This window comes from Ruditapes philippinarum, unplaced genomic scaffold (genome assembly GCF_026571515.1).
Source record: "Ruditapes philippinarum isolate M1 unplaced genomic scaffold, ASM2657151v2 ctg2080_1_1_1_1, whole genome shotgun sequence".
In the NCBI taxonomy this organism is placed as follows: domain Eukaryota; kingdom Metazoa; phylum Mollusca; class Bivalvia; order Venerida; family Veneridae; genus Ruditapes; species Ruditapes philippinarum.
Genome location: NW_026858091.1, coordinates 82,645 through 94,405, shown reverse-complemented (window position 1 = coordinate 94,405; position 11,761 = coordinate 82,645). Strand labels below are relative to the sequence as shown.

The 11,761-nt window shown below is 36.0% G+C and overlaps 1 protein-coding gene across 1 annotated transcript; it reads left to right on the top strand.

Moving 5' to 3' along the window:
• Window positions 1–509: 509 nt before the first annotated feature.
• LOC132752048 (alcohol dehydrogenase class-3-like) lies at window positions 510–11,146 on the top strand. Its single transcript, XM_060742319.1, has 11 exons — window positions 510–559; window positions 5,625–5,726; window positions 5,918–6,065; window positions 6,274–6,361; window positions 6,723–6,855; window positions 7,329–7,415; window positions 7,997–8,126; window positions 8,565–8,695; window positions 9,083–9,221; window positions 10,036–10,174; window positions 10,880–11,146. The coding sequence occupies exons 1-11, from the start codon at window positions 542–544 to the stop codon at window positions 10,905–10,907; spliced, it is 1,143 nt and encodes a 380-aa protein (XP_060598302.1). The 5' UTR covers window positions 510–541; the 3' UTR covers window positions 10,908–11,146.
• The last annotated feature ends 615 nt before the right edge of the window (window positions 11,147–11,761 follow it).

Below are 11,761 nucleotides of genomic sequence, written 5' to 3'. Positions count from 1 at the left end.
AACGGCAAATGATTTTTGCGACATTTAGCGGCAGTTGCGACATTTAGCGGTATTGGTGCGACATTTAGCGGTAAGTGCGACATTTAGCGGCGTTGCGCCATATAACGGCGCCACATAGTGTTTCAACACAATCGAACTAAAATAAATTCGTATAAAATAAATTAATGTCACGTGACAGTGGTTGTTGCACATTTTCTTTTTGCTTTCGTATTTGAAACTGCCATTCGGCGTCTGAAACTTAGCTTTAATTCTATTTGATAGGTTTTTACCTCCCCCACCTTTTTTGCTTTGTGACATTAAGTATTTAATATTTGTTTTTACCGTCTAACATTTACAATAAATCTTATTAAACGCTTCAAATCGGGGACGACACACATTACAAAATATTGCTGAGTGAACATTTTATCACATTAGGAATCCGGAGCTAAGTAAAATTCGTGACCTACGTTTTTCTTTTGTATGATAGTAAAATTGTTCTGTCACTAGATGGATAACTTGTTAACCTTGAGATTTTCTTGTTCTATATTTCTTCACTTGAACCATGGCTACTGCAGGAAAGGTACATAAAACGTTTATTTTCTTATATAAGTTAATATTGAGCATAATTTTTGCTTAGTTTGATAAAAGTGTTTTACTTTTTTTAAAAAGAAACATTGCATGCTAATCGTATGATGCTATTGTATTTTGCTTATTTTAGGTTCATTTTCTTAAATAAACCATGGAATTATATATGCGTTTAAAGTCAAATATATCTGCGTTATTAACAGTAAAATAAAATAGAAATCCCGAAGTAACCATTCTCGAAGATCAACACGTTAGACAAGTGTTATCGGCTTGTTTGTCCTGACGGGAAAATAATTAATATGGTTTTTGATGAATACTCGTATACTTAAAGCAATTAAAATATTAGTTAATAGTGTTATATTCATGATTTCATTTTTGAAAAACATTTTTATCCCTCACATTCGCGTTATTTTGGTCATGATAAATTTCAAAGTCATGCATACGGTGTGCAGGGAATATCGGTGAAAGAGAGTGCGCGTGTCCTCGATTTGAAGGGCAAATGCAGATTCCTCCAGCTCTCAATGCGAGTGCATATAGCGGGATTCTAACAGTTCGGCTGTACCCACAGAGTGCGGACTTTACCGGGGATGAGGTTGAAACCTCAGTTATTATGCTTGTATCCATTTTAATCGTTGGTTACACAAGATTCTTTACAAGAAGGTTTCGCAAAATTTCGACAAGGGGTAATATATATGCATAGAAACGTTGACATTTTACTAGTTTTACAGAGGGGGCGCGGGTGGGGTTGTAGTGTGAAGCATCTGTATGTAAGCATAAACTATTACTGGATAGCCTTTTTTCGTTGATGAAAAAAGAATTACCATTGAAATTGTCAAGGAAATTTAACCACATTTTCATGTCCTCCTTAGCCGAGTTTCTCAGTTTGACTTTATAATTCAACTTTTTTACTCCAATTGATAAGTTAATCAAACGTCTAAGAAATGCTCTCTTCGGTGAAATGACAGACCATGCAAAATTAAGAAGGCCTATTAGGGAGAGAAGGGTTCGAAGTTGGCAAGATTGCTTTGAGCATAGCTCTTGTAGAAGCAGAGACGCTTTTTCAAGCTTTTCTTGCGGGAGGCGGGCTTAAGTTATTTCCGTATTGAGAAGTGAGGCTAAGGCCTCTGAATAAGTGGGTGCAAGGAACAAAAAATCGTCAAGGATTTTTACTTTATATCACATGCCAAATTTGTTATGAGCTATCCATTTTACGGCAGTACTGAAAGTCTCAAAGATTTGACAACTGGAAGACGCTCCCAATGGGAGGTATTTATCATAGTAATATTCCCCCTCCCATTTAAAGCCGAGTAAGCTATAATCGGATGGATGTATTGGTATTATTCGGAAAGGTGAACATATATCGGTTTTGGCCATATATAGTGTGTCAAATTTTGCTGATTTTCACTTATTTTTTTAGTGATTTTCGCTAAAACAAATTGCTTTTCACCAAACCCCTTTATGGATTTGGAAATACCCGGACATAGTGGACAAATATTGTTGATTTGCGATGCGTGCATATCCTTTATCCCTGTAAAGCGGAAAAGTGTGGACAAATCATCTATCAGCAATGACGTCTGATATTGCCAGACGCTTGAAGATTGGCCGATGTGTAGTTTAAAGATTACCGAAACAATTCTTTTTACGGAGAGTACATTGACCTATAAGTACATGAAATTGCTTTCCATAAGCATTGCTTGTCTCCATTAAAACTGCTGACCTCCCGGTAAAACAACGTATGATTGACTACCGTGCTTGATATCTTAAATGGGCACGTCCATCTTTTAATCTGGACAAAACCATTCATCACTTTAAGGGAACATTACATAATAAATACTGACTGAATAGCATACAGTGCCGACCATTGTAAGACGGAACGGATGTGGCTTGTTAATTTTGGTCTGCACTGGTCGCATAGGTGGATTCAGTTGCTGCCAGCTGGCTAGTGGTAAATAATATTAAAAGGAGAGATATTTTGATACTTTTTTCTCCTTTAGTCTTTTTTTTAGTCTTTTTAGTAGTTTTTTTTTTGCATTTGAATATAAGGCTGACACACATACAAGAAAAGAATAATTTCCTAACATTTTACTTCTGGTCCTTCGATTTGAAAATATTCCACTAAATCTTAAGTTAGACAAATATAAATGCAAAGGAAAACAAGTTTGACAAATCGTACACTTCTGTATAATGAACGCAATCATTAATTCATCCAAGTGTATGTAGAGCTACATTTTTATAATATGCACGTGTCTTAACTAATTTGGTAATCAACAATAATGTATACATTGACCTATCTTAACTAATTCAGGTCATTTTTTCACTCATATGACTTAAAATATTCATGAGGTAGACCTTGATTGTAAACTCAATTTGGACGTGTTATTTCAAGGGAAATGGTCCGATAAGTATATATGTGTACTCGTTATAGAAACAAAATGGTACATGTACAATTTAGTATATATATGGTAATGTTCCGATTTATATAATTATATGTACTCTATATAGAAAAATGGCACAGATTTGCATATATCTGTTAATTTTCTGCAGGGTCCATTCATTTAAATACGCAAATGTTTGGCATATATCGTCATCTTGCGTGTTTTGAACATACCTAAAATAGCCACGTAAAGACAGTGACGATGTTTGGCGAATTTAGAATGGAAAAATGTATGTTTTTTACCAATATGTAAATTGACACTTTACACCCGCTATGAATAAGCTGTTATTTTTATGAAACAAAAGGGATCATTATAAAGTCTCGCTCAAATACAATGCATTACACTTTAAAATACGCCAGTGAACTGTATATGAAAACAACAACAACAACAACAACAGCAAAAACACACACACAAAACCACTTAACGTGATAAGGTTCCTCTCGATGCTCTTTCATTAGAAATTTGACATGCGCTTCAAACGTTTCAGAAAAAACAAGTTTTATTAGCACAACATTAATTAAAACCCATATACGAAGTATGTTGCGCCATTCTTCAGAAAATCTGGAACAGTGGGAACTTTTTGGCCCGATCTCGGAAGACGGGTTTTGTTTGCGTGTCTAGAAATGGGTCGACAGTCTGTTGTTAGTGATAAACTGACATGAGACCAGTCTACTCATAAGTACAGCAACGGTACACCCATTTTGACATTTCAGTTCAAGTACCACGAATAAATTTATGTAGAACTGCCCGTGATGGAAATCTTCTTATACTGTTACAGTTTATTTGACAAAATGAAGAAAAAACAAACAAACAAACAAAAGACTTTTTTGCTCAGAAAATCAACTATTTGTTTAGATAACTGCATTTATAAAGGCTGCTTGAGTAAACATAAACTTACTAAAACCATAATTGATTAGTCTCTCCCACCATTACTGAGCCAAACCGGTCTACATGTCCGTGCCTTTCTGAACTGACTTTTTCAGTTTTTAGTATTATGATATTATAAAAACACCTTTAACTTTAAATTAGTGGACTGTTCCAAATTCAAAACAGGACATATCCGTCACAAATTCAGCAAGTGAAGAGTTAAAACGCAATACCCAGAAGATTATTGATGCAATTTTGTCTCGTTAGGAAAACATCCTATTAATTTTTATTACATTTATGACATACTTACGGTAAACATTTATAAAATATGTTAAAATGTGTCAAGGGATTTTTTTTGCAAGGCTAACAATCCATTGAAATAATGATCTGTAATAACAATCGGTAATTTGTCATTCTGTAGGATAATTCGTGCGTAATTCGTCCTTCATGCGTGTTTATTATTGTCGCACGGTCACTTGCAACACACCGTCATTCATGCGTGTTTATTATGGTCGCACGGTCACTTGCAACACACCGTCCTTCATGCGTGTTTATTATGGTCGCATGGTCACTTGCAACATACCGTCATTCATGCGTGTTTATTACGGTCGCACGGTCACTTGCAACACACCGTCATTCATGCGTGTTTATTATGGTCGCACGGTCACTTGCAACACACCGTCATTCATGCGTGTTTATTATGGTCGCACGGTCACTTGCAACACACCGTCTTCATGCGTGTTTATTATGGTCGCACGGTCACTTGCAACACACCGTCATTCATGCGTGTTTATTATGGTCGCACGGTCACTTGCAACACACCGTCATTCATGCGTGTTTATTATGGTCGCACGGTCACTTGCAACACACCGTCATTCATGCGTGTTTATTATGGTCGCACGGTCACTTGCAACACACCGTCATTCATGCGCGTGGATGGTCGAATGATCAAAATTAATCGCCGTTACTCATCTAACGCCACACATTTGAAAAATATTCATTTCTTGCTAATCGCATTATGAATATTACATACGCAGGACTGTTCAACACATAAACATCTCATACAGAACTACTCATTCGCTACATGAACATTACTCACTTATCAGTACTCACTCCATGAACATTTTTCATTAAGCACTACTCCCTTCATGAGTATACTCACTTAGCACTACTTCACTTCATGAACATTACTCACTTAGTACTACTTCACTTCATGAACATTACTCTCTAAGCACTACTTCACTTCATGAACTTTACCTACTAAATACTACTTATTTCATGAACATTACTCACTAAGCACTACTTCACTTCATGAACATTACCTCATTTCATGAACATTACTCTTTAAGCACTACTCTATCTCATTTACATTATCTTCTAATCACTTCTTTACTTCATGAAGATTACTCACTAATCACTACTCATTTCATGATCATAACTTACTAAGCACTTCCCACTTTATGTACATTACTTGCTGCGCACTACTTCACTTCATGAAAATTTTTCACTAATCACAACTTCACTTCATAAGCTTTACTCACTGAGAACTACTCATTCGCAATGCATTACTCAAACACAGAACATTACTTATTTAGTACTGCTCACTTCATTTATATTTGTCACTAAGCACTACTCACTCAATAAACATTACTCACTGACTACTGCTCACTCTTGTGGCCAAGGTAAAGCAATATTTTCTAAAAGTAAATAAAATTTTATGTTTTTCTTCATTATTTTGCACAACTTTTCTATTTTAAGACAATCACGTGCAAGGCTGCGATACAATGGGAGGCTAAACAGCCCCTATGCATCGAAACGATAGAGGTGGCACCACCCAAAGCCGGTGAGGTTAGAATGAAGGTAAATTGTGTTTGCAATCTTCTATCTTTTTGAAAAAATGAACAGATATTGTGTGTGTACCAATTATGTGTGCCTTTTATCAAAAGTATGTCTTTTTATTTCCATTGAATGTTAAGAAAATCTTAACGCGTATCGAACACATTTTCGTTTTCGAGAAACAACCATGTTTTTTTTTCTATTTAAAAATGAAGGTTTTTGTAAATGGGGTGTGCCACTCTGATTATCACGTGATGGAGGGGCGGACCTTCAACAGTAAAGTCCAATGGCCAGTGATTCTTGGACATGAAGGGGCAGGAATTGTTGAAAGTGTCGGAGAGGGTGTAACTAATGTCCAACCAGGTATTGTACTTTGACTAAATGAAAATTATTATCTAGACTTACATATATAAGAATGAATTATAATGACACCATAGTATAAAAGTAAATAAACCAGTCAAGCACCAATTTGTAGACGAAAATTAATATTATTTTAAAAATCTCAAAAGTGTTTGTGCCTATGAAAGTACAAGGTTTGTATGTCATTTTATTTTTGGTTCTTTTATTTTAGGTGACCACGTGATTCCTCTATATAAGGCGCAATGTAAGCAGTGTAAACTCTGTAAGAGCCCGAAAACCAACGGCTGCAATAAAATCAGGTATGAATGGACAATTTGTTACTGATGTTTCAAATATTAAGACTAAAACAATTCAATTAAAGTAAATTTTAAGAGTATTGACGTGCAGACTTTTGTGAATTTTCATTCCCGCTATATCAGAGAAGAGTGTCCATTCTCATTAAGAACTATCCAGTAACTGAAATTTTAGTTATCCTTCAATCTACAATTAGAACCGGGCATATGCTTAGTGCCTGAAGCTTTTACTTTAATATGCAATACACAAACCTACAGCCTGTTCAGAAACACTGTTGTCATTTTATATCTTATCCTTCACTGCAGGAAGTAGGGACACGTCACAGTAGTGTTTTATTAATGTAAAAGACTTTTACTTGAATTTAAGTGCAACGCAGGCCAAGGGACTCATGCCTGACGGAACAACGCGTTTCACGTGCAAAGGGAAAACAGTATATCATTTTATGGGCACAAGTACCTTTAGCCAGTATACAGTAGTTGCAGATATCTCCATATGCAAGGTAAGATTGGTTTGTTGCCCGTTATTGTACGTTATGAAAATACAATTGCAGCTAATTCCTTCACATTTTTTAAAAGAATATTGGGTAAACCTATTGTAAGGAAGTGTTTAAGCTATATTAGAAACAGTCACTGAATTATCCGCTCGCACATGGAATTATTTTTGTGTCAATAATGTATGGCGTGGTACCTGATGTGTTTCTTTTAGCAGTTGTTATATGGCCTTAACAGTGCTGGTCCGATCTTAATATAATAAGGTTGAATAAAAAAATGTACATGTATTACCATCCGGTAATAATACCCTATCAATGAACTATTCCTTCTGGTTAAACTTGAGATCTAAGATTTAGTAGTATATAACAAAAATACATTTATGTGCAAGGAAAAGGATCTTATAGTACAAAGGTCTCTTTTTATATTTTAAGGGGAGTTAATTTACTAAAACGTTTTCTTAAAGTCAATAATGTTATTCTAGGTAAATTCAGCAGCTCCTATGGACAAAATTTGTCTTCTCGGCTGTGGTGTGTCAACTGGTTACGGGGCGGCTCTCAATACTGCAAAGGTAATGTAACGGTTTACATATCCCAAGATTATAAAATTGTAATTGAGCCGCGTCACGACAAAACCAACAAAGTGCGTTTGCGACCAGCATGGATCCAAACCAGCCTGCGCATCCGCGCAGTCTGATCAGGACCCATGCTGTTCGCTTACCAACCCTATTACAAGTAGGAAAATGATAAAATGCGCAGGCTGGTCTGGATCCATGCTGGTCGCAAACGCACTATGTTGGTTTTGTCGTGACGCGGCTCAATTTTATGTAAAGACGTTTCAAAGGCAACAATGCTATATGACATTAATCATTTCAATAGATGCTTTAACATGATTACATGTATAAGAACATAAAATAAACATGTATTAGTAACTTTGACATAATGTTTACTACGCGCTACATTTCGATGCATTATTTTATAGATAAATGTCAAGTTACCCTAGAAAGTATGAAAATATGCTTTATACAAATGACACAATCTTCAACATTGCAAAATATATTTGACCTATACTGTTTTGGTGAGCCGTAAAACCATCCAGCTAAACAAAAAACCAACCAAACAAGCATATATTAGATATCTCGATGTGTTTTAGGTGGAGAAAGGATCAACGTGTGCAGTATGGGGTTTAGGTTGTGTCGGTCTATCAGCCGTTATGGGATGTAAAGCTGCCGGCGCTAAGAGAATTATTGCTCTAGATATTAACCCTAGCAAGGAAGCAATAGGTACAGTATTCCTTAACGTAATATATGTAGTACTTTCGTCTAGGTCATCAGTACAGATCAAGGCCGTGCATGTTTAAGAATAGATAAGCCTCTTCAAGCAGATGAAAAAATTTCCACACATGCATAGGACAATTGTCCTTAAACTAAGTATGTTAATTTTGATGGGTTTTTAGTCAAACCGCGACACCTTAAAGGTTACATAGCAACTTTCAATCTTAATCTTTACTAGTTCAGTAAAACCTCAGGTGTCCATCCGTGCATTATTTGAGGCACGAGCAGGCACATGAGTAGAACCACCAACGTCCCGTAAGCTATCTAGATTCCTCACATGAAAGAAGTTTTAGTCCCTAATCATCCCTAATTCTGACACATTTCTTTTTTTTAACAATTAAAAGTGGGCAGATTGGTTTAGAAAGGAATGTCTTATAATATTTCCAGCGAGAACTTTTGGAGCTACGGAATTTATCAACCCTATGGACTATGATAGACCAATCGAGGAAGTGATCCGAGAGATGACTGATGGCGGTTGTGATTTTACATTTGAATGTATCGGCAACACGGCCATCATGGTAACTGTCATTTCTTAGAATCCTAAAATCATCATAACTTTTCAAGTAGAAATCGGAGTACGTGTATTAATCAATATATTAAATAAAATGTTGTACATTGATGTGTATATGCATAAAACGACAATGTTGGTACAGCTTTTCTTCAATTACACAGCTTAAATGGTGAATAATAGTAGTTCCAAACAGTACGAGAGAATCACCGAGAGTAATGAGAAAACAGCTTTCAAACTTACAATGTACATGTACATCATTAAGCTTAGGATCTACCTTTAAAGTAGATAGATAAGATAATTAGATTTCCGACTAGAATCGATGTGTGCTTAATACATGCTGAAGTGTCAAATATGTTTTATTTATGTGAAGAAATGTTTGACAATTTTAATATAGGAATCAGCCTTGTACAGTTGTCACGAGGGATGGGGCGTGGCTACACTTGTAGGCGTGGTCGCTGCTACACAGAAGGTGTCAGTCCAGCCTTATTTCATATCAGCAGGTGGAAGAATCTGGAAAGGAACATCTTTCGGAGGTACAATCTCTGATTAACAATGTTTCCTTTAAGCTGAAGTCTCACTGATATCCGGTAGAGCCCCTGTAGTCTCCCGGTAGATGTCGCCGTGATACGACAGGGAACAACCGGTGTACATCCCTAACTCTGCCGGAATTGTCCGGGTTGATCCGGGAACATTCGGCATTCGACCCCGGATGGAATGAAATATTTAATATCACCGGGATGGTCCGGGATGTTCCGGGAAGTTATAGCTTTGTCGGCTTCATCCTTAGCTCTGCCGGGAACGACCGGGGTTACACTTGGCAAGCACCGTAGTTCTGCTGGCACAAACCGGGATGATCCGGGTATGATATAGCCGGTAGAGCGCCGGTAGAGTGCCGTTGAATGCCGTCAGAGCGCTGGTGAATGCCGACAAAAGCCTGGAGGATGACGATGGAGCTATGGTTGATCCCGGTAGAGCCCAGGCAAAGTCCGGATCATTTTAAAAGAATCACGGCAATTTGCGATGTTTGCATTTGTTTGTGTTTAAACCCTCTCCCATTTCCATTCTGTCCAGTCTTGCATAAGGATCAATCAGAAAATCATCATGAATTACTTATTAAATAGGAGAAAATATCATTTAACATTATATCAAATGAAAATTATGTATCAACGCCATCATTTTCGCGCGTTTTCAATCAATCGGGGACCTACTGGGGCTCTACTGGGCTTTATCACCTATCAAAATCTTTATGACAAATGATATATGATTTTATTCCCTTTCGCTTATAATATGAGTATTTTTATTATTCATTTTGATATTTATTTTCATGTTACTTCTCATAACTTTTAGGGTATAAAAGTAGAGATGAAACACCGAAACTTGTAGAGAAATATATGAACGGAGAACTGATGCTGGACGAGTTTGTTACACACACAATGGAACTTGATAAAGTCAACGAGGCCTATGATATGTTGATAAAAGGCAAGAGGTAGGGTACTTCGCCGTGGCAATGTTCTACATATTTGGTTCAATGTCAATTTGATCATTTATCTATGGTGCTTGATTTGTGCTATGTTGTATTTTTGCTCCGCGGGGCACCAGGCGAAAATACGGCAATGTGACCACTTTGTCGTACTCTCGCGGCAAAAACTCAAAATAACGACAATGTGACGACCACTTTGTTGTTCTTTCGCTCGAAAACACGAAAATACGAAAATAAAAAATTGTTACTTAGTCGTGTTTTCGACATGTACAAATCAACCACCATATTTTTCGGCATTGTCCGTTTCATTTTCTCTCATTTCTTGTCAAATTTCGACATTAACATAATATGATTTCACCCAGCCGGGCAGTGCTTTTGTGGACAAGTTAACATTAAGGCATCTTGGCGACTTTGATGTAGCAACTCTCTGATTTATCTGAATATTTTTTGCTTAAGGTGTGTACTTATAGCCAATCATACAATAATTACAAATGTCGATTATTTAACATATTCTTTTCTTAATCCTATTCTTTTTCTTATAATATTTTATATGTAGAATGTATATGATTTTTTTTTAAAAAATGGAGAAAAAAATCATTTCACAAGACTGATTTTATTAGGTAATAAAGTTAACTTATAGAATCGTCGTTCGCACGTTTTGCTGTAGATTAATTTATAAAATTTTATGGACATGTTTGTATTGTATTTCAGCATCCGGACCATAATTAAACTTTGGTGAGATCAACTTGTTCGGACTTGTAGGACCGAAATGAATTTTTGGATGGCACATATTTTCAGAATTTAAAATATAAAGTAACTTTATAACCAAGGCGTATATACATTTATACATGTGTAATAAATATAAGAAAAGTTCTCAACAACTAATGTTTTATATTGGTTGTTGGGATGGAATATGAAAATTATCAACTGTTTTATGTATTACTAAAATCTAGCCAATAAATTGTTAATAAAAAGATGCATGTAGAGAGTTATTTTTTCTTTACAACTTTTATCATTTTGCTAGTGAATGGTTACAGTTCAAACGACCAATTCCATGTACTTTAACTACGAATTGATACATTTTCCATGGAATGTTATTTGATTTGATACGTTGTCTTTGGAAACCTAATTGCATTTTTTGTTGATATATTAGTGTAATCAATGCAAACTGGAAAATTTTAGTCTGAAAATGTGCCAAATAAAGATATAGTTTGTATAATGCACGTTAAAACAATGCCATATTTAAGACTATTTTGACATAGTTAGATTAACCCTAGCTTGAAATACCCATTTGTCGTTTTCGCATTTAAAAGAGAAAAAATCCTTAATTGAACGTCCAAAGCGGCAAAATTAAAAATGTTGCAGGCTTGGTTTGATTTACCCTGTTCATGGACGGTAGTGGTAACTGCAAGCTGTCGTCCACCCCCCGCAAGCACCGGCAGAATTCATGAAATGGTTAATTTTTGAATTTTGATGTGCTCATGTGGCGATTATATATAATAGAACCTTCAATGTGACACTCGTACTATTCCATGAAAAGCAGAGTATGGTCCCGTAGTGAACGAATGTGTGTCCCCTAAACAAGAAAACAAT

What these genes read in the sequence shown, in the direction of transcription:
- LOC132752048 (XM_060742319.1), top strand. An exon ending in AACGGCTGCAATAAAATCAG is followed by an intron (nt 6,362 to 6,722) that starts GTATGAATGGAC and finishes CTTGAATTTAAG; the next exon opens with TGCAACGCAGGCCAAGGGAC. An exon ending in TCGGCAACACGGCCATCATG is followed by an intron (nt 8,696 to 9,082) that starts GTAACTGTCATT and finishes ATTTTAATATAG; the next exon opens with GAATCAGCCTTGTACAGTTG.